We start from the raw sequence: 27,036 nt of genomic DNA on the forward strand, positions 1-27,036 counted from the left end.
AGCCTATGATATTGTGGGTATTTTTCTTTCATGCCTGTTTTTATAGGTTGAGTCATTTTATAATTTGATTTTATTATATATTTTAGTATTTTATTTTTATTATTAAATATGCAAAGTTCATGGTAGAAATCTAAAGCACAAACTTTATCAGTGTGTGTGAATGTAAAGCAAAAGTCCTTGACATGTTTTTATCTATTGATTCATTTATTCTAAATAATGGAACTCTACAGCCATTCACCCTTCGAATTTACTTTCTCACTTTATAAATAAAAGGAGTGATTAAGAAATAACGAGACAATAACAGATAACACTTGACTACAGAAGGAAACAGTTGATGACTAAAAGCACAAAAGACGCTGTAGTTATTCCTTATGAGGTCAAGCTGTATCATATCATGATACAGTAATAGTGATTAACATTTAATATTGTAAGCACCAGCCAGTAATAAACCAGTTTGTGTACAAAGATGCCTATGCTACGTGTAATTTTACAAAACCTATTAAATATTATATAATAAAAATTTCAAGAGAAAACTACTACCTGCAACATAAATCACACTTATTCAAAGCACTTTGACACCCAACAATAAAGCTTAATACATGAAGTGTCATTATTTGCACAGCATGGGTCTTTGTGTCTTGAAAAGTCTAAATGGAGTTACAAATCAGAAAAATAATACTAAATATAGTAAAATTCCTAAAAAATAAAATAAAAAGCTTCTAATACAATAAAACTGAGGTATGATATCTTTAAATGTATCTACTCAGTTTGGGTGTCTCTATTTCTTGTATCTTGAATTATAAATTATAATTTGGAGACCATAACTACATTGTGGTTCAGAGAGTGATCCATAACATTCTTATTTTTGATTTTGAATGAGACGAGTTTAGTAGGTATATAAGAATGAAAACTAAAAGAACAAATATCAGCAAGGGGTGAATGGATAGGAATAATTAGATAGTAGGAGAGAGAGAGATGGGGGATCAGTAAATCAAATGCTCAAAAGAGGAAGCAGAGATCAGTCTGAGAAGCCCCATTGAAGTTGTCAGCTGGAGTAATAGATTGATAGTCCTGGGGAGAGCAGTGACTCAGGTAAAAGTTTCCACTAAAATGAAAAAATAGCGACAAAAACAAAATCACGTCACCTTCCGGAAGGGCTTACAACATCCAGCAGAAACCAACTGTGGTAACTGAGGCCGTCAGATAGGGCCCTGGAGCATTGCTTGGGTCTGAAGTGGCAGGGAACAGACCCACTCCCAGAGCTTCTCCCTGAATTCAAGGATCAGGAGACAATGTGCTGATGTAATGACTTCACACATGAACAGATTTTATGTATTTGTTCTTTTTTCACAGGTGCAAAATTGAAAATGTTGACTTCCCCAGAGCCAAAGGGCCTTGTCCCCTTTACAGCAGAGTCGCTTGAGCTCATAGAAAATCACGTTGCGAAAAAATGCAACGAAGAGCATGAAGAAGAAGATTTAAAGCCAAGCCTGTGTTTGGAAGCTGGCAAACAGCTTCCGTTTGCCTATGGAAGCCTTCCCAAAGGAATGGTGGCAGAGCCCTTGGAAGATATGGATCCATACTACTATGTTAAGAGAAATGTAAGGATTGATTATCATTATGGAAACTATATTTTAATTAGTTTATTTTCAGCCACTTAAAATATAATTGAGATAAGACATAATAAAAATAATAGAAAAAGAGCTCTTTCATAATGAATTTTATGTGAGGGTAGCATATTCAAGATAGTTAATAAACCTGATATGGCATCAGGGTAATATTAATAAGCTTAATTAATTTAATACATATATTAATTAATGTAATACATTCCTTAATATGAATGGCTTTTTGTGGAAATATACTAATTACATTTTTCTGTTTATCAATTTTAAATAATCATAAAATAATTAGAATATGGGCAGAAATTTCAGACAACTTGATAATTTACTCAGTAATCAGAATATTTCATCCAAAATAAATTTTTTATTTTCATTCATGTATTCACAAATTCAAACCTACAAATTCTGTACACACACAAACACACACTACCAGAACAAGCACAAAATGCTAAGTATGAGAATGATTTTTTGTTGGAAAATACAGAAATATATGTGGGTTGGTGAAACTGGAAGAATACTTATCTCAGAAGCATAGTTCAGGGACTGGAGAAATGTCTCTATGGTTAAGAACAGTGAGTGCTCTTTCAGATGTCATGACTTTGAGTCCCAGCACCTGTACAGCAGCTTACGACACTTACCTCTTTCCTGTAATGCTAGTTCCAGAGAACTTGAAGACCTCTTTTTGACACCCTGGGCACAAGACACCCACATGGTTCATGAATGTATCATGACAAAACAGCTGTACACACAGATTAATAAAAATGAAGTACAGTAACATTTCAATTACAGCTTTCAGAATACTTGAATTCTAATAAAGGCAAGATAGAATCTTGGACAGGCAACAGCCAAGATCAAACTCAGGCCTTGCTAAAGGCTAAAAAAACACTGTCACCAAGTTACATCACCAGACAGATGTGTTTATGCATACCCCAAAACTAATAATATCACTAAAGGAACATATTTAGTGAATATACATGCTTTCTACTTTCAATGACCATATATATAATATATAGGCTTATCCGTCTATATAAATCTAAAAATATACACAAATGTCACTGTACACAAGCCCACATGCGTATATGCATATATAACACATTAACCTATATATGAATCACTTTCAATTTCAGAATATTTCTGTTCTTCTAATACACTCATTAAGTTAATGCTTTAATATCTAAAGTTCTTTTGTTTCTATTATATAAATTACCATTTTTAGATAGGTTCATGTCAATAATACCAAATAAATTATATTTTTCAAGCATTAATTTTTAGTATTTTACATTTTCCTTGTTTTATTTTTATTGCATCTTAATTAAAATATGATTGCAGCACATTTCCTCTACCTGTCCCTCCTCCAGATCCTCCCTCATAAATAATTTAAATAATTGACATGATATTTCAAAACATTGGTTCTTCTTTGCATTTATAATGCTTCATTGATTTTCCCTGGTATACAATTAACATTTTCCCATTCATTTAGTGAGATATTGCCCCTCTGATACCTTTAAGTGTGAATCCGTGCACCATCTGGAGTTCAGCTGGGAGACAGGGCTGTGGTAGCATTGCAAATGACTTTCCTAAGTGTACGGCCAGCAAAACAAAGCGAAGTGGTGAGCAATCTGGTAACACTAACTATAGATGAAAACCATGAGAACAGCTTCTTTTTAACTATGATTAGACAGCAAAGCCAATTATGCCCAAATGTCAGACTGCTGAGCAGTGGTGGCTACTCTTAGCTAACTGTATTTTCTGGGGTTTCTTACAGACTTTCGTGGTCTTAAACAGAAACAGAGTCATCTTCAGGTTCAATGCCGTTTCCATCTTCTGCACGTTGTCTCCATTCAGCTCTCTCAGAAGAGTAGCTATCAAGGTGTTGGTGAACCCATATCCTCCTAAGGGTGGTTGGCTGTGTCTTCAAAACACTAATAACCAGTCCGGATGTTCTCTTAGTCAACAAGGCTTTGCCTTCAATACGATAATAAGTCCAGATGTTCTGCTCTTTAACCTCTGCTGAAGAACTCTTTTTCCCATTGGTACTTTATGTCATCATATTAAATACTAATTTTTCTGGGTTAGTTTTTAAAAACACATGGAAAATAGAAATTAATAAAATAGTATTAATAGTTAACAACTGTTAATTCTTATTTTCCAATACAAATAACATGGATTTTCAATATTTACAAGAGGACCTTATCCCTTGTCCTTGTATCTATAAATACAATTTATAATAGTAGGTCTTTTCTAATATAATTTCTTATCTATTTTTCCTTGACCTTGCCTTACCCTTTTTCGCCTGCTGATTTTGATTAGTGTCCTCACTGACAGCTTATTTTTGTCGATGACTAATCCACCAGAGTGGACATTGGCAGTTCAGTAAGTTCTTTACTTTTATTATATACATAAAACAGTCTATAGTTATGGTTTTCAGAATTTTAAATTTATTGTATTTTACTAAGTTATAAAATGCATTATGGGTTGAAACAATACAATTGAACTTGCTTAAAATTTAATTTTTTAAAAAAGTAATTATGAAGACAAGAGGTTTATTTTGCTCACAGCTACGAAGGTTCAAGAATACAGCACCTCTGCTCTTAGGTGTCAGTTCTAGTTAGGATATAATATGGCCAATGAAAAGAGCAGGAATTCTTTTCAAAGCAGCAATTCATATCTTGATAACATAAGCCAATGAAATTCATGAAGCCAACCTTAGGTTTTCTATGACTCTCTTGTGAGTCCTGTGGAAATGGGTGGGCAGGTACCTCAGTGACACCAGGACCTCCAAAAAGACGCTACATCTTAAAGATTCCATCATGTCTTTTTTTTTTTATTTTTTTTATTTTTTGGTTTTTCGAGACAGGGTTTCTCTGTGGCTTTGGAGCCTGTCCTGGAACTAGCTCTGTAGACCAGGCTGGTCTCGAACTCACAGAGATCCGCCTGCCTCTGCCTCCCAAGTGCATCAAGTCTTACATCAACACAGAGGGACCTAGTTCCCAATATGTAGACCCTGGCAGAACAATCCACAACTTACTATTTCTATCTTTTATTTACTCATATATTTGTGCAAAATACTGATATGAGCACCATGACTGTAATTTCTAAATAGAAACAAACATAAGCATATGTCAATTTGAGGGTTTTTTTTCCCCACCTTACATTATTCTTAGTTTTTGTTTTGTTTTTGATTTTTTTGAATCAGGGTTTTTCTGTAGCTTTGGAGCTTGTCCTGGAGCTCTTGTAGACCAGGCTGGCCTCAAACTCACAGAGATCACCTGCCTCTGACTTCTGAGTGCTGGGACTGAAGGCATGTGCCACTTCTGAATGGCAAATTATTATTAGTTTTTGTTGGTGTTTTGATTCATGATTGCTCTGTAACTCTTACTTGCCTTTACGCAGAGCCTCCTGGCTCAAACTCTTGAGTGCTGACATTCTAAGTGTTTATTATTAGTTTAAATATCCGCAGCTCTAAATGGATTGAAGGTTTAGTTGTATTAATTGGAGTGTTTAGGTCTTTTGCTATTTATACATACCATGGTATCATATGCATGGGGTCTCACCTCATGATTGATTTCTCTCTTCTTCAAATTTTTATTTATTTTTATTCATTAATAAATCATCAGTTGTATACTTTTCACTGTCCTTGGAAATCTAAAGAATCTGTTTTTCAGTAGACAAATGGGAAAGTGCATTAATTCTTTTTTTTTTTTTTAGGAAGTAAGCCTTCTTGACAATATCTTCGAGCTTTAACTCTATTCAAAACAATTCTGTGTGTGTCCTTGAACATATTTGTATTAAATTTGGGTTTTAATCCTATGATAATTAATAATGCTAAAGTCTCTATTTGTAGTATATTTGAAATTTTCATAATTTACCTAGGTACTACATAAAGATTATATATAACCTCTGAGTCGGGACTGTTGGGAAGAAGTTTCACTGGGAAGAAGTGAACAAATCATTAAGCAATGCTATCACACAGGCATCACTGAAGGCCTCTCTACAGCTCTCTGCTAAGGTTCAAAGGGAACAGGATCTTTGGTCCTTGTCTGATTGACTGTTCCTACCCTACCAAAAGACAGAATTTTACTTTCCAGACAACTTGTTTTGCATAGTGGGTGGCTGTCAGAGACAGTTTTAGAGCTGACAGTATACTATTCTCAAGAGTTAATATTTGTGTGAATGTTTTTCCTACAGGAATACTCTTCTTGGGATTTACACATTTGAAATCCTTGTAAAAGTCATTGCAAGAGGTGTCTGGGCAGGGTCGTTTTCCTTCCTTGGGAATCTATGGAACTGGCTTGATTTCAGTGTGACCTTGTTTGAGTGAGTAGTGTTTTACATTGCAAATATTTTAATGATTTCAGTTCATGGTTTCCTCAGACAACTGTTTCTGAGTGTCCATTACAAATGAAAGGAATGGTAGTTTGCTGTCCTGTAGAAAAGGGGTATTACAAGAACACATTGTGCGTGGTTTTTATTTTTGTTGTTGAGTTCAGGACATGCTTGTGTAATTTAGGAGTCTCTATTCACTTGAGGCTCAGTATTGAAACAGTTCCTTTAGCCCCATGGTTTGAGACCAGTAAATGTGCAAAATATATGAATAAGGCGTTTAAGCCCTCACAGTTCGTGAGTGTTATGTATAATGTCATTTTTATCTAACTTTTCATTATTTGTATTGACTGTATTCTCTTTTATGGATATGAAAATGGTCAACAGAGTAAAATCTATGTTAAAATTTTGAAACAGATCACTTTTTCCTTAAAAACAATTTTTATAAAAAAGAAAAACCAGTGTCTACCATACTGCAAAAATGAAATGTAATGACTGCTATCTTTATAATCATTGTCATTACTATTCCATTATCATTTCTGTTGTGTTTGCTGCCAACTACCACTCATCTAACCTTGGTAACAGACAGCCTGTCTTGTTTGAATGTACACAGCTATGAAATTTGACTATATCGTTCTATGAAATTCCCACAAAGTCCTCTGACTAAGGAAATACCCCCCACTTTAAAACTGAGGTAATTGTGGCACAAAATATTAGCCGTATTTCCTGTCACACAGCTAGTAATCAGTGGGTGTCACTTCCACCCAGGCTTTCTGGCTGCAGAGTATACATTCTACCTTTTGCTCTTATTCCTGATAATCATCGTGGTCCTCATCATCAGGAGTTTAAATACTGAAGATGAGTTGCATTCCTGTATATGTGTGTGTGTGTGTGTTTGTTTGTTTGTTTGTTTGTTTGTTCGAGACAGGGTTGTTTCTCTGTAGGTTTTGGAGCCTGTCCTGGAACTAGCTCTTATAGACCAGGCTGGCCTCAAACTCACAAGAGATCCACCTGCCTCTTCCTCCCGAGTGCTGGGATTAAAGGCATGCACCACCACTGCCCAGATCTGCATTTCTATATTTAAAACCAGCTAGTAGGTTTTATTTTCATTCTCATGGTTTGTAATAAGATAACATTATTTTTTGTTTCGTTTTCATTGAGCTATATATGTTTTCTGCTCCCTTCCTTCCTCCCCACTTCTACCCTCTCCCATGATTTTATAGATGTGTTGTAGTGTAGTAATATGGAGCGGCGGCGGGGCTGCGTCCCCAACACCCCAGCCGCCTGCTCGGCTAGCTTATGCCCCGAAATAATTACACAGACACTGTATTCATTTAAACACTGCTTGGCTCATTTCTACCTAGCCTCTTCTAGGTAACTCTCGCACCTGGACTAGCCCATTTCTTATCATCTGTATAGCACCGGTCTTACTGGGAAGATTCTAGCCTAAGTCCATCCTGGGTCGGAGCTTCAGAGCTTCATCGCGTGTGTCTGCCCAGGAGCCCGGAGCATGGCGTCTCTCTGAGGCGTCTGCTCCTGAGAGGAGAGCTGTCGAGTCTGACCTCACTTCCTCTTCCTCCCAGCGTTTTGTTCTGTTTACTCCTCCCACCTATCTTCTAACCAATGAAATGGGCCAGGGCAGTTCCTTTATTAGCCAATGACCTTCCTCCATCATTGTAGACTGTTGTTCCACATGAAATTTGGCACAGAGTAAAAGAGTTACCATCTCAAAGCTTGAATCCGTGAACTACTACCACATAGTGGCTGCCTTTTTCAGAGAAATTTGTCTTCCAATCAACAATTTCTAGAATGGGAAAGTGGGAGCATAGGAAATTCTTGGAAATATAGTTTATCTAGCACCTGATTTCAAAGACCATAGATCCGATGACTTCTAAATAACTTCAGTTACTCCCACAGGCTTATCACAAGATTTTCGCCTCTCAACTTTCTTGTAATGCTTAAAGCTGTAAGAACCTTTCGAATTTTGAAGATTATTCCTTTGCACCAAGGTAAGAAATGCTATCAGATTTATTTTCTTCATTGTGATTTTTTTTGTGCATCTGTAGATCCATTTGAACTGTCTTGTTATTACTCAGAAAGTATGTGAATTTGAACATTATTTCCACTTTGAAAACTATCTTAAGCCATGTAAATCTTAAATCTACTTGTCAACCAGGAAAGGGAGGAAAAACAATACACGTAACTGTCGTTTATGTGGTGGGGCTTCAATACTTGTGATGCAAAATAAAAATTGTGATTATATTTTTAGTTATCTTTACATATTGTAAAATAACTTATAAAGGTTCCTTAAATTACAAGGAAAGCAGAGATTCTAAAATAATACTTTTGACTCCTTATTTTCTTCATTTCAAAAAAATCAGTTGAAATGAGTGAACATAGACTAATGTGGTTATCAGCAATACTATGTAAGAAACATAGTCAAACAAATTTATGACTTTAGTTAAAGAAAGACTTGAGGCAATTACAGTGACTTCAGAAGGTGAAAGGTTTCAATTTCAGAAGCTTTCCAGAAAATTCTGTCCACCTTTGTAGTCTGGTCAAAGTAAATACAGACTTTTTTTATTCCAATCATAGTTTCTGGTTTTAATTCTCATGTCATGCAACATATAGCACACAATAAATATAGCTATATCTTCTATCTATATGGTTTACAGAATAAATATAATAAATACAAGTTAAAAAGGACAGAGCAGAGATTGAGGTTTTGAAATAGACTGAGAAAACGTATATAGAGTGTGTATTGATAACATCATGAACCTAAACCAAATGTAAGAAAGAAGATGCTGTTGAAGCCATAGGAAGAAGGGTCAAGGTTGAGAGTGAAGATGCAGAATTAAGTTCTGCTGTGAGGTAAAAGAACAGAAATCAGGTCAGATTAGAAACTGCAGATTCAGGTTTAGCAGGTGAGCTTGGAGACAGGAAGATGCCAGTAGCGTGTGTTGCATCAGTGATAGAAGAACTGGGCCTAGCTGAAGCACCAGGCATCATCGGGAGTGCTCTGAATCTTGGTGCTTTCCAAACACCAGGTATCTATGATAATAGCAAAGTTTAGAAAACCACAATCCGTGTTCTGCATGATTGGTGACCCTCAAAAAGACAGAGCAAATATGAGTTATAGGCTTTCCCAAAATGTTAGAATTTGTTTCTTTGAGTTGTTAACAAAAGGAAGCCTTTAGAAACAGAAAAGTAGTTTTACTAGATAATTCAGACCCAATACTTTAAATCAAAGACAATTTGTCTTGCTTTTCTATATGAAGAGCCTGGGCAATGTCATGACAAAGCTCAAACAGCCATATACTTTAAATACTATCTCTGCATTATCTCATTGAGCATCATAACTACCAATGTCACAGGACCCTCTAGCTATTACTTTGACTCCCAATATTTGTTAGTCTCGGGCAATAGGAAGTAGAATGAAGGAAAGATCTATCGATTTCAAAGAGACAGATATTTGCCATGAGGTTTGCTGTAACTGCTTGGTTGGAAATATGTTCTCTTTTAGGTGACAAAACTTGTGTCTTTCTTTTCAGGCCTGCAGTCAATTGTGGCAACACTGGCCCAGTGTTTGAAGAAACTATTCGGTGCTATTGTCCTAACTCTGTTTTCTCTGACTGTATTTTCTCTACTTGGGATGGGTCTCTTCATGGGTAATCTGAAGCACAAATGTCTGCGTTGGCCGCAAGAAAATGAAAATGAAACCCTGTACAACAGAACTGGAAGCCAGTATTATACTCCAGGTAAGAGTGGCTCCTTAGAATGATGGAGAAATCTTTAGAGAAATGGACACTCCATTTCTGGGAAAATTATAAATGTTATAACTATACTCAAGGACTAATTTGAATCTGTTTTTCTTTTTTTGTAATCAAAATTACAAAATTTCCGGACATGGGCAGATGCACGAATCCTATGGAAATCCAGATGAGCTAGCTACATGTGACTGACTTGGGATTAAACACAGACCCTCATTTCTTTCTTATCTTTTCAGAAAGAGCGAACTTCTACTATTTGGAAGGCGAGAGATATGCTCTGCTCTGCGGCAACAGGACGGATGCTAGGTAGGCTGTCCTCTAACATGAAATTATCACATATGCATTGAATGATATATGATTTCCTGCTACCCTCAGTTGACTTCATTTCCTTACTTTCTTGTCAACATTATGACAAAGAGCTGTCTTATGTTGTTTGAGAAGTTTTCCACAAAATTCTGTAGATTATGTATCTTGGAAACAACAGAAACGCATTCCTCAGTCAGGCAGACCTAAATCTTCAGGTCCAATTTCCTGAAAATTTGCTGTCTTGCTCTTTTGACTTTTAGAAGGTGCCTTTCAGCTGAATCTTCATAGCTGAAGCAGGACAACGTCTCTCAGATCGCCTCTGTAAAAGTAGTAGCCATAAACAGGAGACTTCATCTTGACCCACTCTATCATCAAGAGCCCCATCCCGTAATACCATCACCTTGGAAGGCACAATTCCAACATAATGACTTTGAACAAAAGCAGAAGTGTGTATTATGGAATACCATTAATTAAAGAAAAGCAACAGGCACATGAGGAGAGTGACTTATTCTAGCCTAAGAAACTAGGAAATTACAAGGATGGAACTCCAGCGAAGATCTGATTTATTATCAGTGAGTCCCAGCACCAGCAATTAGCAAAGGATAATATACAATAGATCATAAGTTGTGAAATTTTATATTTTTCTGTAACTTATTCATCTTTTTTAATTTTATTTTTTTCTTTAAAATTACATTCTACATTCCAACCACAGTCTTTCCACCTCACCCCTCTTTCTGTCCCCTCATCTTCCTCCCACCCTCTATCCACTCCTCCCAATGGGTCAGGACTTCCATAGGGTTAGCAAAGTCTTGCACATTAAGTTGGGTAGGACCAAGCCCCTCCTCCCTGCATTTAGGGTTGAGCATTGAGCATGGCATCCCAACATAGGTAATGAGCTCCAACAAGCTAGCTTAAGCACCAGGGATAGATCCTGGTCCTATTGTCAGTGGCCTCTCAGATGACCCAAGTTTCATCACTTGTCTCCCACATATGAAGGGCCTAGTTCGGTCCCATGGATGGTCCACGGCTCTTAGTCCAGAGTTCATGAGTTTCCATGAACTTATTTCAGCTGTCTCTGTAGATTTCTCCATCATGATCTTGACCTCCCTTGCTCATATATTCCCTCCTTCCACTCTTTGATTGGATTCCATGAGCTCAGCCTGTTACTTGGTTGTTGGGTTATTCACCATTCTGATTGCAGGAGAAGGCCAGTTCTGGCACCCTTTCCACTATTGCTAGGAGTCTTAGCTGGGTCATTCTTGTGGGTTCCTGGGAATTTTCCTAGCACCAGGTTTCTCCTTAACCCCATAGTGGCTCTGCCTATTAAGATATCTCTTTCATTACTCTGCCACTCCATCCCTTCCCCCTTTGACCATCCTGTTCCTTCACGTTTTCATCTCCCATCTCCTCCTTTTACTGCCTTCCGTGCCTCCAGTTTACCTAAGAGATCTCATCTAATTCCCCTTCCCAGGGTGATCCATGTGTCCCTCCTAGGGTCTACCTTGTTATCTAGCTTCTCTGAAACTGTGGATAGTAGTCTGGTTGTTCTTTGCTTTACATCTAATATCCACTTATGTGTGAGTACATAACGTGTTTGTCTTTTTTAATAAATTTATTTACTTATTTATTTTATATCCTTGCTGCAGTTTCTCCTCTTTCCTTCTCTTCCTGCCCTTCCCCCACCTGACCCCTCTATTTCCACCTTCCATTCCACTCCTCCTTTACTGTTCAGGAAAGGGCAGATCTCCCATTAGAAACAACAAAACATGGCATATCAAGTTGCAATCAGACTAAGCACCTCCACGTGTCTTAAGGCTGGTCAAAGCGACCCAGTATGAGCAGTAGGGCACCAAAGCCATTAAAAGAGTCAGAGACCTTCCCTGTTTCCACTGTTGGGGTCCCACAAGAGGACCAAACTACGCAACTGCAACATAGATAGAGAGTCTTCAACCAGCAACTGAAAAAAACAGATGGAGAAACCCACAGTCGAACATTAGGCTGAGCTCAGGGAATACTGCAGATGGAGAGAAAGATTGTAGGAGCCAGAGTGGTCAAGTACAACACATTAAAACTCACAGAATCAACTAACCTGGGCTCATAGGGGCTCACAGAAACTGAACCAATTTAAGCAGGAAGCCTGCATGGGGCTGACCTAGACTCACTGCATATATGATTGTGAGCTTTTAAAGAAGAGAAACATTAATGATATGCTGTTATTTTAATTATTTTGTGTCTTTACGCATTTTACATTAATGAAATTACTTTAAATTATTAGTACATAATTATTTTGCAAGGTCGCAAGGCTCATGCTAACATGAACTCCTTTTTTATTATGTACATATGAGGGTGTGTGCCATGACACACATGGAGGTAGAGGACCACTTTTCAGGAGTTGATTCTCTCTTCCATCATGTGAGTATGGAAACTTAGAGAGGTAAACTTAGGTGACTTAACCTACTTAGCCACCTCACTGGCTGTGTCCCGTAGATTATAATGGAGCAAATAAGAAAGTAACAAGCCACTGTCATCCAGCCATATGGACTTGGGCATTGTCCTTGTTGCTTTGCTCTCAGTTGAGATGTGCCACCCATCCATAGGCTCCTTTCTTATTCTTTCTTTCCCCTTACATTCTGGGACTTAACTAAAGCACGAAAAAAGAGAAAGCTCACCAGTACAGTTTATATAACTTTGAGTGATTCAGAAGTTTTATCACTTAGCTTCCTTTCTATCCTCAAATCCAGTTTTTGGTTCTTTCTCTTTAAAGCATCTTATTTTGTAATTCTCCACTTCAAATATAATCCATATGCTTTCTGGAGTCATCTGACTATGAATATTAAGAACATACTGCTATATTTCAAGGCAAGAAATACAAACCATATGGTGTTTCACCTCTAACACCATAGTCATCAGCATGGTAAGGTACCCTTATTTAGTAAATGACTGTAACAACAAGCATGCCTTTGCTCTGACTAGGACTAGCAGGTTATTCCATTGTTTGTATAAAGCACACAACATTACCAGCCCCAAAATAGTTTCGGGGAGAAACTACACAAGGCTATAGAGAAGAAAATAGCATTTATTGAGCCAATACCATAAGGAACCACATCACTCCAACCTTACAAAGATAAGTCTGAGAACTCCCTGAAAGGGAAGGAAATAAATATTTAATGTGCTCTTTCCCACAAGTTCTAGCTCTGCTTTTCAATTATTAATGTGACAAATGGTTTCTCACCCTTAAATATGGGAACTGAGGGTCTTAGGTGAGATCACTTGAAAATTAAGCCCTCAAATATTGTAGTTTATTTTTCTCACCCTTAAATATAGGAACTGAGGGTCTTAGGTGAGATCACTTAAAAATTAAGCCCTCAAATATTGTAATTTATTTTTATCAGTGCTGTTTTCCAATATTTATACTCCCACTATATTTTCTTTATTTATACTTCCACCCTCCCCCTTTCTCTTTTACTATTATGGTGTTATTGCTTGGACTTAAGGACTCAAAATGCTAAATAAATAGTTTACCACTAAGTCAAATTTTCATCTTTTCCAGTTTGATTTTGAACAGCAAAATTATGAATAATAACACTGTGTTATATTCTTGAAATTGGTAGGTATTCTTGCAACAGTCGTTGTAGATATGTGAACGAAGCATATATTAGCCTAATTTAGACATTCAATAATGTATAACCATTTAAAGCATATATGTGATATAAATTTTTCTCACATAAATCAATCTTTAGAAACACTTTTTGAAAGTCATCTTGAAAGTACTTATAATTCCTGTTTAAAACTTTTCGTGTGTATCAACTTGAAATATAACTGATGCTTAGTGTTTTCTGTAAAAAGACAATTATTGACCTTTTTGGAGGGGATAGCTCTCTGCTTTTGGGCAAGGGTAGACAGTATTTATGACTGGTCCATTGCCTGAAAGTTGCTTGATAGTGAATATTTCTCCCCCCTCCCCTTTTTGTCTTCTTTAGCCAGTGTCCTGAAGGTTACGTATGCGTAAAGGAGGGCACAAATCCTGACAATGGTTACACGAGTTTTGACAATTTTGGTTGGGCCTTACTTGCTTTGTTTCGATTGATGACCCAGGATTATCCTGAATTGCTTCATCAACAGGTAAAAAGAGATAATCTGTGGGTAACGTAACTGCAGATGTTAAAGACAGCTTCTTCACCCTTGAAAAATACAGCCCCAAATATAAGTCAAGTTATTAAAAAGAGATCGGACTGCACACAGGGGGGAGGTGTTTGTGGGGGCATTCGTGTGAAGAAAACTTCAAGGGCAAAAACAAAGAACGCAGCTGCTAAGTGTGAAACTCCCCATCAACTCCTGACCCTCTTCCTGTTGAGCCTTTAAAAGTTCCTATCTACAGTGCTGCTCCAAGGTCAAGGCACAGATCCAGGTTTACAAGGGTTTCACTGTAGGAGGAGGGCCTGCTTGTTTGTGCCGGCCGCCCTGAACAGAAATAACCACACAGAAACTGTATTAATTAAAACACTGCTTGTCCCATTAGCTCTAGCTTCTTATTTGCTAACTCTTACATCTTAATTTAACCCATCTCCATTAATGTGTGCATCACCATGAGGCCGTGGCCTACCAGCAAAGTTTTAGCACATCTATCTCTGGCAGTGGCTCCATGGCATCTCTGTGACTCCACCCTTCTTTCTCTCCTGTCCTCTCTGCCTACCTAAGTTCTGCCCTATCAACAGGCGAAGGCAGTTTCTTTATTCATTAATGGTAATCACAGCACACAGAGGGGACTCCCACATCATTTCCCTTAGGATGTCCCAGCCTTAGAATGGTGCCAGGAATTGCACATTGTCACTTTCCCATAAATTAATGATCAAAGAAAATTATCTTTGCAACACATTTTGAAATTTTCCTATACTTAAGGGGAGAGAGCTTTTTCTCTATTGATATTTTTCAGGTTCTTTTTTGAATGGGATCAATTTGTTTCTCTCAGTGTTTATTTGGTAATGAAGACATGAATCAAATACTTACCCTAAATTAAGGCATTCCTTATATCGTGTCCTGATTTGATATCATATATGTTATACCATATGTATATATTTAAAGTTGAAGCAATTTTATTTCTTCAGGTTGTGCATAAAGACATAAGTTGTGATTTTATTTTCTTGAATTCATGACTAAATTACTTTTATAAAAAATTAATTTTTCATCTTAAATGAGGGAAATATGGAAAGATAAAGATAGATAATAGTTCTCTTTCACTTCTGTATCCCACTGCTCCACAGATTCTTTATGCTTCAGGAAAGGTCTACATGATATTTTTTATTGTGATTAGTTTCTGGTTTGCCTTTTATATGGCAAGTTTGTTCTTGGGCACCCTTGCTATGACCTATGAAAAGCAAAAGCAGAGAGTTTCCGAGAAATCCAGAGACATGGAAGCCAATGTTCAACAGACCACAAAAGAACACGAGGAAGGAAATGAAACAGCTGAGGTACAAGTTTATCATTTTAAGACTCATACTATTAGAAGGACTTCTCAAAAATCTTACAGTATTTAGCCTTCTGACATATGATCGTATCTCTGTATAGTAGACTATCAGAAAAAAATCATGCTTTTGTTGGGGCTGGAAAGATGGCTAATAAGTTAAGAGCATGTACTGCTCTTTTCGATGTGAATGTGATGCTCAGAATCCATATCAGTCAGCACAACTACTTGAAACTCCAGGTCCTAGCGACTCTGACATTCTCTTCTGGACTACACTGGCACAAGTATCAAATATACACACAAACAACACATACACAGGAACAATCACATGCCCATACCCTCACACATGAACTCACAAATACTACATTAAACAGTGAAATAAGTATTTCATAATGTGGTTTCACTAAGAAGTATTCACTTTTGTTTTCTTACATCACTATTTTTATGTACTCGTTTTTCTTAATATAATGTGTCAAGAATGATCAGTGTGTTTGAATATTTCATATGTGTGATTATTGACCCAAAATTTGCATTGCTAATATTAAGAAAGCCTTGATATATTGTCTTCTTATAACTTGAAGTCTCCTGGTAGATATATAATTTATTAATACAAACTAGCTTCAGATAGCACATCAGAATTAGATTTAAATGGTGTACTCAATTTTAAATGATGACTTTCTCAATTTTTGCTATAAAGTACTTAAGATAATGGGTAAAAAGTAAAGTGCCAAAGTTAAAAAAGCAAAAGAAGAAATTAACCTCTGGCCTACTTAAGAAACAAGTGATATCATGACATATGAAATTATTTTATTCGTGGTTGATTAAATCCATAATATTAAAACTAATAATATTTGACTATAAATTTAAATTCCTTAGTCTCATACTTAAATAATTTCCCAGACTGCTAGCCTCCTACAAAAATTCAGCCTTTGTATCTCAAGGTATTAGCTGGAGTGATGTTAAGGAGATTGTATAAAATCCTTTTTAAAATGAATATACATTTATGAATAGGAATGAGGGGACTGAAGAATGAAACAAGGAGTAGATGTTGGCATTGCAAGTCATCACAAACCTTCCTTTGAATACTTTTTTAAGAAGAATGGAAATTCATCAAAATTGAGACAGAAAACAAAAGATTTGAGTTCTTCTATAGAAAGAAAAATAGGTAGCGGAAAGTAGTAGGCCAACAAATTGTCTAACACTAACTAGAAATTGTAGGAAGGCTAGCTGAGAGCTTCATTATTACAAAAATCACTTTTGCATTCAAAGCAGCTGAAGACTAGACTCTCCATACATGCAGTGATCAACACTGAACAGTCTCTGGGAAATTACCCTAAATGGGACTTGAATAACAGGAAGTAGGAATGTACCCAAGGACTTCATAGACTCTTGTTTCCATAACATGCATGCGATCGAACAAGAAGCAATTATGGACCGTATGAACAAAACATGTACAAAAAGAGGCTATTATCACTCATAAGTGACAGAAAATGACAAAAGCTTTTTGTCTCTACAAGTCCCAAGACTTCAGATTGAACTCATAGGGTCTGAAGGAAATGTTGACTGTGTAATTTGTTTATAAGTGGAATTTAAGAATCTCAAGAGCTTGCCACTACATCCCAATGTACCCAACAACTTAACAATACTTCTCTTATTCCTAGATGAAGTTTTCCATTAGCTATGATTATGAAATAGCTCTGATTATGAAAGAACATTGGTATTTCCCAGTTTCTTTTTTTTTGAAAAAGTTTTTCTAGTTTTTATTAAAATCATTAAGTTATGCAGAATTTCTTTTCTTGAAAAATCCTTGAACATTTCCGATGTAGAGTTTTCTAGCTAATGAAAATAAATCCATTTTTATAAGATCTCCTTTCTTTTTCCTTTGTATTTATACATAATGACATGCCAGAAGAGAAGTATTCAATAACTAAATGACCTTTCAAAATGGGTCAAGTTTCAGTTCTAAAGATGGGGTTGCACTCGAGACAAATTTTCATACTGTAGAAATTCTGAGAATTTTGTTGACTAAAACTACAGTGGTTCAGTCAGATAAACATGGCCTTAACTTTAGCGATACAGTAGATGCATGATATTCACCACTCTGTCAGTCTTGGGAAACGTTGGCTTCTTCATCAATAAAATATGGATCATATGTATTACCTATTACACAGGTGGTATAAAACCCAAATGAAACACACACACAACACTGTGTAAGGCTTTGATTTTTTTAGACAGCAAAACATATTATGAGAATAAATGTCGGGAAGGTCATTGTCAGTGTCATAGAGCATGTAAAAGATTGTTTTGATTTATTACAATCTAATAACCCTTGACCTTTGCTTTTTGTTTCTCTGTTGACATAGAGTCTCACAGTGTACTTGTCACTGGCCTAGAACTCAATTATGTAGCTAGCCCAAGATGGTCATGAAATCATCCTCCTGCCCAAGGCTCCATAGGCATAGACCACTTTACTCAGGTGGAACACATGACATTTATAGGGGAAAAATTGGCTCGTATTATGGGTAAACTAGTATATAAGTATAGAATGCTAATTTTATGAAACATAGCTCTTAATGAAGAACACAAAGGTATGAAATGTTCTAATTTTGGCGAGCAGTCAGAATGCCATATCCCCATCTAGAGGCAGAGGTAAAACTTAGGTTCTATTCTTTTGACCAGGTAGAAGTATGTTCCACTGATAGGCCTTAGAGAAGCTCTAAGGCACCTCCCATCTGGTATTTTAAGTATTTCAGGGGCATTTGTGAAGCTGCCCTTTCTAGTGTTACCATGGGAGCTTTGGTGTAGCAACCTCTAATCTGCTGCATTCTCCTAGCTCGTACATATGGCCCAGTGCCAAAGCAGTATGACCCTAAAATGATGCAGTTTACATGCATGCGCCTCCTATACACCATTAGCTGCTAGTACAACTTCAGGAAAAGAATGGAATATCTAAAAACCAGAGTAAAGCAAGTTATTTGAAAAGTGTAGGGTACCTTTAAGCTGACAGCCTTATGGCATTTATCTAATTAATCAAAATAGTATTAACAGTTCTCTAAATATTGGGGATTAGCTTTGATAAATGAATTAGCAGTATGATATTTGCATGAAACTCTTGGCCTAATAGAGAGAAATATCTATGAAACTGTCAGAAGCCCAGAGTTATCTCCAGGACAAAAAGAAATTTCACTGTTTTTGAATTTTGTCTCCTATAAATTGTAAGAGTCATAATATCAGTTTTATATAACCTTGCAATTCAGGTAAAGTATTTCCTTAAATATGTCTAGCTTGAGTAAACAACTAACCTGACGTCTGAAATTTAGTTTACATTCTCGTCCAATTATAAAGTGGGGGATGGCGCTCTGTGGCTTTGCAGCATCTCCTTTGGATGAAAGTGGGTATGTGCTGTGGTTGCTCTTAACGTCCTCTGCCTCTACTCGCTGTGGACATAACAGACACTGGTGTGAATGCAGTGATCTCTGCACTCTCTAGCTGCATCAGATGTACACTATCAGAACTTGTCAAAGAGCAGACTCTGCCAAGCAGGGTCTGCGATATCAGTAGACTGGTGCAATAGGCGTTCCCATGACAGTTTTAACAACACTGTGTATGCACGTCAACATACCATCCCAGGAGATTTCTTTAATTCTTCCTGCTATTCTTATGATTGGGTAAAACAAGAATCCATGCCAAAGCCTGGGATTTTAGAGTAGCTTTCTAATGCAAGAACTCCTTTATTAAATTTGTTTCAAAGGTTGGCAAAACCCAAGCAAGACCACTGGTCAGAGTTCCATCCTAGGGACCCACATGACAGAAAAGAGAACTTACTCCAGAAAATGTCTTCTGACTTTCACATGTATGCTGTGTCATGTATGCACACACACACACACACACACACACACACACACACAATAAAGAAACCAGAAACACACAGAAGATAACCATAGCAGAGAATATGTTGAAACATTACTGAAGGTACATGAGACACTGGAAGAAATGTTATCTCCATGGAGTTAGACAAGCTCCACTCATTTACTGTCATATACACTCTATTCAAACAACACTTTGAGTCCAATCCACTGCCTTAGATTCTTTAAGAGTTGATTAATCATATTTCCAAATTATTTTAATTGTATTGCGAGAATTGGCCAAGTTAGAAAATTAATATATCCTTGAGCAAGAGGAGTATAGTTTTAGGGAAATATTCTCATTATCTAGTAGAATATTTGACAACTGGACATTCCATAATCATCCTGTAATCTTTATTAAATTATTTTTTATCTATAAATACTGCTGCTAGCCTTTACGGTCTGCCCTATTTATTGTTCGGCTCAGAATAGAAAATTTGATCGTCTTCAAATTTTAGCATTTATTGTCCAACTAATTTTAAATCACTCTAATACAGCCAGTGCCATAGGAAGTGGCTAGTGGTGGAACCTGGAAGGTCCCTGGAGGCAAGAAGCTGTAGAAAGGTCAAATTCCTTATTCTCCTAGAGTCCCATTCTAAAGGTGTGTGTGTAGGTGGAAGGAACTAACTACTACAAAACCCACTTAACTTCTTTCAGATGAAAAGGACAGAAATAGAAATGAAGAAAAGATCACCAACTTCTGCAAGCACAGCGTTGGATATCCTGGAAGAGACTACCCTCGGACCGAAAGGAGGTAAATTGAAAAACTACCTGAACTCTACTTAGTAATGAAGGAACTAATTGCAAAACCTGTTCTTACATCGCTTCAGTTTATTTTTTTAAATCTAGGTGGGAACAAGCAAAATACAAGTAACAACATGAGGCGATTAGAATGATTATAGAAACATTCACAATAAGGTGTCTTCAACGTTAGAAAGTGTCATTAAAAAGTACCGAGAAATAATCCCAAACAGCATGTGCTACCAGTTGAAGTGGAGAGAAACAGACACAGGTGTAATGAGGTAGAGCTAAATTCCAGGTGTACAGTATTATTTTCAGTACTTAGCACGCTCATTTTGTAGCCACTTCCTGTTGCTGTTGCCGTGGGCTAAGTCTGAAGATCTTCTGAAAGTCCATCCACACGCTGCTAATCACAGCCATAGAAGCAGTTTGTCTTTTCAGTTAATTGCCTGCTGCATTTGTCCATGCTTCCCAGATATTCCTCACAAATAATACCTAACGAGTGTGTTAACTGCTTATGTTCTGTTAGTAAGGTTTCTGGAAAACTTCAGATTGCTAGTACTTCTGTTGGGATGGGAAGTTATATCTGGACTTTGCAGAGGTCTTTGCCTTAATACCGTGTTCTTCAAAGATTGCTTGTATAATCATGATGACTCAGGGTACTTTAGATCCAACTACAGTTTTTGTTTACATATCTAACCAATGGTTCTTTATTACCGATGACTTCAGAAGCTAATATAATGTAAACCTTGTAAATCTCGAAATTGAAAATCGTGTTATCCTCACACATAATTGGTTTATTAGAAATTTATGCTTTCCTACTAATAAGTTGTTTGCTTCATTTACATTTACATTTTTAGCTCAATAATCATAAACAAAATCGGGGACATGAATTTTACTTTCTTATGTGTTAGTATAGACTATTTCTATTTACTGATTCTACATACAAAATCAAGGTCTGTAGCACCCTTTGCGTGAAAATGTTTAATTTGCCGACTATCAAGAATCTAAGCAATTTTTCAATAATTAACTTTACTTCTCATTCTTTTCAGAACCAGAAACATCCAGGAAGAAATGCCCACTGTGTTGGCATAAGTTTACTAAAACCTGCTTCATCTGGGATTGCTGCCCTTGTTGGCTAAAGCTGAGCGAGTTTGCTGATAGAATTATAACGCACCCATTTGCTGATCTTTTCCTTGTCATATGTATCATTTTAAACATATGTTTCCTGGCTCTTGCACATTTTCCAATGAGCGAGGAAATCATGTCTCTCCTTAGCATTGGAAACTTGGTAAGACCTCATCACACATTGTTTTGATTCAGTTTTAGTTTTTTCTAACTGTTGTTCTAGCTGTAGATTGTATTGCTACTGAATGAGATGCTGTATTCATATGTTCACCCAGTCCCTATATTGTAAATACTATTTTCATCAGCATTTTTACAATTAGAGTTCAGAATTCTATTATTTAAATTTGGAATCCTAGCCTGCCCCCGACAATGAAATTAAATGGGTTTAATTATTTTATTGTTTCTTTATTCCCAAGCATACATTCTAGGTATCGCTATCCTATAACAAACATAGAGCATGGGACGTGACAATAACACTGGTAGCTTCCTTCTGAATTCTGAGTCCTGACCACAGCAATACAGGGCCTCATTTGTTCCAAAGCCTCTCTTTATCTTACATTGGATTTTATCATTTTAACACTACATTTTGAGATTCACGTATAGCTTTTCACATAACAATGCAAAAGGATAAAATAGATTTCTATGCATTTATGAACATGTTAACACTCAAGCACATGTATGTTGCCTAAATTTCTTAACTTCTTTTGTTATTTAGTTGCTAAGTGCTAAATACAAAACAAAACGACAGGCCATTTCCAACTATATATTTTGTTGATATTAAAACAATTACAGGATTCAGGTGAGCTGGCTCAGTAATTATGAGTGCATACTATTCTTTTAGAGGACCTGAGTTCAGTTCCTAGAGTTCCTAGTATCCACATCAGGCGACTCACAATTGCCTGGAATTCCAGCAGAAATCTGACTGTTCTGGTCTCTGCAAGCACACACACACACACACACACAAATTGTTAAAAAAAATAAATGAAATTGTTAAAATAATAGTTTAGTAAGTACATCCAATTTAACTTTTAAAAGATCATTTCCATAAGTTTATTCTGGAGTTTTTCTATATCATGTATGTACAGTTTTAGACTAGACTATGATTACAGCATTTCCCTTTTTCCCTTTAAATTCTCCCAAATAACCCTTCTCACCCTCCACCAATTTTACAGCCTCTTCTTTTTCAGCAATTGCTATTGCATGCATATATGCACATGCATGTATACGTACTTCTTATAGTCTTTTATGAGTTGAATGGTTATCTTCATATATACACTATATCTCCAAAGGAACCATTTAAAATAGAACCACTTTTATTCAAATACTCTGTTTTATTCAAAATAGCTTTTGTTAAATAACCATGTTCGATAAACTAGGTCCTAAAAACTAAACAAAATGTATGAATTTATTATACTACAGACCTTGAAACCAAATAGGATCTGAGAAGAGCTGTATAGCAGGCAAGAGTATAGAGCTCACTCCACAGTTCTGTATGCATGTGTCAGGTACAGCTGTGGGAAGCCTTCTTACCTTCTCTTTGGTCTCCTTTTAGGTTTTTATTGGAATCTATACAATAGAAATGATTTTGAAGATAATTGCTATGCATCCATATGGGTATTTCCAAGTAACCTGGAACATTTTTGACAGTATAATTGTCCTTTTTGGATTAACAGAAATCTTCTTAGCAAGTGTTAGAGAGCTAACTGTTTTTATTTTATACCCGGTAAGTAGAATTTAAGAACTAATTTTTATTTCATCGTAGTATATCTTATTTTCTTAAAAGTAAAATGACACAGTTGAAACATTTTAAAAGGGAAATATTAGGATCCTTTGTGAAATTCATTCCATCATAAAATTAGTATTTAATGCTTTCTGTGTATATAACTGTGGGATAGATCTAATACATTATTAAAATCCAATATGTTATATATAAAGAAAATAATGAACAGTGTATATTTGCCCTACCAGAAATTAAAATTCAGGCCTGTCCCAATAACGTGTGCAAAACTGAGTGTCCCAATAAAGTGTGCATAGAATTAGTGCATGAAATTATAAAGTGTGTAATTGAATTATGAGTGTCAAATAGTCACTTGATTTTATTATTAATGCAACTGGGATGAATTGAAATTTTATATGTAATGACGATATAATTCTGATGAAACATTTTAGTATGCAAGTATTATAATCAACACTGACCTTTGTTGCTGTTTTTCTTTTATTTTACATTTGTTCATTAGTTGATATTTATTAAATTGGGGAAATATTGTCCACCCTTTGAGAATTTGGTCCGTATCCTTGGGAACACATTGATGGCCCTGAAAGACCTGGTGCTGTTGCTGTTCTTATTCATTTACTTCTCTGCTGTGTTGGGCATGAACCTATTTGGTCAAAGTTACGAAGATTGTGTCTGCCAAATAGACGAAGACTGTCAACTCCCCCGTTGGCACATGCGTGACTTCTTCCATGCTTACATGAACGTGTTTCGAATTCTCTGTGGAGAGTGGATAGAGACGTTATGGGACTGTATAGCGATTGCAGGCCTGCCTTGGTGTATTCCTTTCTACATGATGGTCATTTTAATTGGAAATTTATTGGTAAATATTTCATGCCTTTATATTTTTCTTAACAAAACACTTGGTATAGTGTATGTGTTTGTATGTGAAGGATTGATGGGATCCAGGGATTTCTAGCTTGGTGATTATCAATTGAAATACAGTTGACCTAGTATGAGATATGTAGTAGTCGAGAAAAACAAACTGCAATTGAAGTTTTACCAAAAGGAATGTATGTTATTAGCAGTTTTAGATTTATGTCTTAATAGTATTGAAATAGATATAGTTTAATAAATTCACCAGTATATCCCTTATGTGATTTCCATCATTTTTCTATTGACTTGCACTAGTTCATAATCTTGTTAGTCAAAGTAGCTTCGACGTCATGTGGAAAAGGGTTAGATCTGCAGTCTCCAATGCCATGCAGACATATGAAAATATAATTCATTTGTAACTCTATTCCCAAAGATTTGTTTGCTTGTGAGGTTTTAAAAAGCACTTAAATGTAAGACTGGCTGGCTGTCAAACCTACCTGCATACTGGCATTACCTGGGGAATTGTTAATGGTATACTCATGCCTTGAAGCCACACTCAGAGATTCTGAGGTTATTGATATGTAGTCTTGTCCTGATCATCAGAATGATTTTTATTATCACATGACCAAACAGCACAGTAATTATTGTAAAACAATGGGTAAACAAGTTGCATTATAGAAGGGAGAAGGCTTTTACTTTTCAATTTCCTTACCACTGAACTGCTGCCAAATAAATTGAATAAGGAATCTTTACGGCTTCCAAGAAAATGATATGGCATGAAATATTTTAAAAATATTTTTTTTGCAGAATATGATATAATAGTAAGTCTCATTTTCCTTTTTTAAAGATACTTTACCTTTTTGTGGCACTGGTATATTCATTCAGTTCATATGAAGCTACAACAACAGAGGTGAACAAAGAAGCCAAAAACTTCCAGCTTACCATGGCCAGGATAAAAAAAGGAATAAACTGTGTGCTTCTTAAAATATTGTGCACAAAAAGAACTGTTCCTATGGAAGCAAAAGACCAACTCTGTGATACAAGTGTTAAAGACATTTCTGGCCACACTCTTTCTGAACTGAGCGATACCCAAACATTCCTGAGATATAAGGAAAAGAACAGTAGCCCAGAGAAAACCCCAGTAACTGAATCTGAAAGCCAGTCACTGATTGCTAGTCCCAGTGTCTCAGAAACTGTGCCAATTGCTTCAGGAGAATCTGAAATGGAAAATCTGGATAACAAGGAGACTCGAAGCAGGTCTGGGAATGGAGACAGTAAAGAGGTAAGCAGTTCTTTTATATTCGTTATTTAGAATGGGTTTGTGATTCTATTTGAGAATTAAATCAATATTGACATTACAGAGTAAGATCGTGCATTTGATACTCACTCCATTGTCTCTAACTACTGTATTTCATGGTTTTGACCAAGCTACTTAGATGTCCAAGTTGTTGTTTCCTCATTGAAAAATGAGGATACATTTTTTTTTGGAAGGAAGAAGCAAGAAAAATAGCATAGTAGCGGAGAGAATTTGCCTAGAATTTAGTTATCATGTTGGAGATGTTACATGCTATAACTGTGAAATTCTATAAACTAAATACAAGACAATCTGTGGTGATGAAAAACCCCTTTAAGGAATCTAAGTTAGAAAACCAACGTGTGTGATTGGGAGATTTAATTTATGCATTATCATCTTAAAGATATGAGAATAGCTATCCAATGGGTGATGGGAATTCCTATTTATCACACATCTACACATCTCTGTCTCATCTGAAGACTTGGCTTCCATGTATCTCTAGATAAAATCATTATTTATCATTCTACTTCTAACTGGTGGATCCTTGGAAACTCTTGATAATATCATTAGATTGTCTAGACACAAAATGTAGAGTAAAACAATTATGTAAAATAACTGTAAATATTTGGATTCCAGAAACTGTCAATAATATTGTATAATTAGTTGTGCCTTCATTTGGTTAAATAACTTCTCAGAGGTTTATTCTAGGATGTTATGTTTAGCTATGTATTTAGTCAGGTACTTTATTATGTAGTCCAAGAATATTAGTGTACATTGATTAAAAATACAACAAATTAATCATGTAAAGCACATTAATTAAAAAGGTTTAATATTTTTATTTTTGCAGTCTATCCTTCCTCTAAAATATTTATGTGTACAAATTATAAGACTGAACAAGCTACATATCAGACTGTAACACTTATAATATAGTTCTATGTCAATTTTTCATTATATTTAATAATCTAAAAAGTAAATTATTACTGTAACTTATATTTTGTTCTATTTGTTATATAATAAAGTAAAGATGTTAAAAGATCATATTTATAGCCTGTATATATGTATTTGAAATATTAAAAAATATATCTGGTGTATCATTTCAGTAACTGAGTCTCTGCACATTATTTTTCCTTTGCTCAGTGCCCTTAACCAAACAAACGCACTGGTATAGTTTTTTATTTCACCAAAACTAAATAAAATTTAAAAGAAAAGGGTTTCAGTAATAAAAAATACATATCTAATAATATTTCCTGCACACTTTGTATCTTTACTCAAGCAACACTTTTTGCTGAGATGACAACTGGCCATGTAAAGACTAGCAAAGAAAGCTTCCCATTATACTGATTTTTGCACATGATCAAAAGGAATGACCAAACATTGTTAAGGTCCTTTTCCAATTGCTACCTAAATAAGCCTACATTAATAAAGGTTTTTTATATACTCATGTTTGATTTGTGCTAATTAGGAAATATTGTTTGATGCTACTCACGTACAGGATCTTGTCAAGGTTAAAGGATGATATGTCCATATTAAAATAAGGCAAACTGAAGCATTTGTCAGATGAATAAAGCAAACATCACCTTGACCCAGCAGCCCTGTGCTTCATTCAGTCAAGGGCGAGGGGAAGGAGAACCCTCTCTTTCCCCAGGATCTTCCTCCAGGGCTTGTCCATTTGCCCCATTCTGTCCTGGGCACAGATCACTGTGTGATTTTCTCATTTCCCATCATGATAAGCTCACACTCAAAGTTGGTGAACACAGACTCTTCAGAATGGATTTAACATTAGATTGAAAAGCATTCTTGTCTGCTTAACATTAGCATAGAATGACTTATTGTGATGCTGTCTATATAATTAAAACTTCATCTAGGTGGTCCAAGTGAAAGCCTTAAAATTCAAACTCCCTT

At 36.0% G+C, this 27,036-nt stretch overlaps 1 protein-coding gene across 1 annotated transcript in view; it reads left to right on the forward strand.

The window, feature by feature from the left end:
* Window positions 1-27,036, forward strand: part of Scn7a (sodium voltage-gated channel alpha subunit 7) — a 64,529-nt gene that overhangs the window by 18,387 nt on the left and 19,106 nt on the right. Inside the window, exons 2-15 of the mRNA XM_075984992.1 lie at window positions 1,354-1,601; window positions 3,385-3,503; window positions 3,903-3,992; window positions 5,808-5,936; window positions 7,860-7,951; window positions 9,494-9,700; window positions 9,949-10,018; window positions 13,999-14,140; window positions 15,280-15,486; window positions 20,042-20,138; window positions 21,178-21,416; window positions 22,806-22,976; window positions 23,491-23,847; window positions 24,688-25,122. Coding sequence (XP_075841107.1) covers window positions 1,368-1,601; window positions 3,385-3,503; window positions 3,903-3,992; window positions 5,808-5,936; window positions 7,860-7,951; window positions 9,494-9,700; window positions 9,949-10,018; window positions 13,999-14,140; window positions 15,280-15,486; window positions 20,042-20,138; window positions 21,178-21,416; window positions 22,806-22,976; window positions 23,491-23,847; window positions 24,688-25,122 — 2,589 coding nt within the window. The 5' untranslated portion in view covers window positions 1,354-1,367. The remainder of the gene's footprint in view (window positions 1-1,353; window positions 1,602-3,384; window positions 3,504-3,902; window positions 3,993-5,807; window positions 5,937-7,859; window positions 7,952-9,493; window positions 9,701-9,948; window positions 10,019-13,998; window positions 14,141-15,279; window positions 15,487-20,041; window positions 20,139-21,177; window positions 21,417-22,805; window positions 22,977-23,490; window positions 23,848-24,687; window positions 25,123-27,036) is intronic.

This window comes from Microtus pennsylvanicus, chromosome 9, assembly GCF_037038515.1.
Source record: "Microtus pennsylvanicus isolate mMicPen1 chromosome 9, mMicPen1.hap1, whole genome shotgun sequence".
Taxonomy (NCBI): domain Eukaryota; kingdom Metazoa; phylum Chordata; class Mammalia; order Rodentia; family Cricetidae; genus Microtus; species Microtus pennsylvanicus.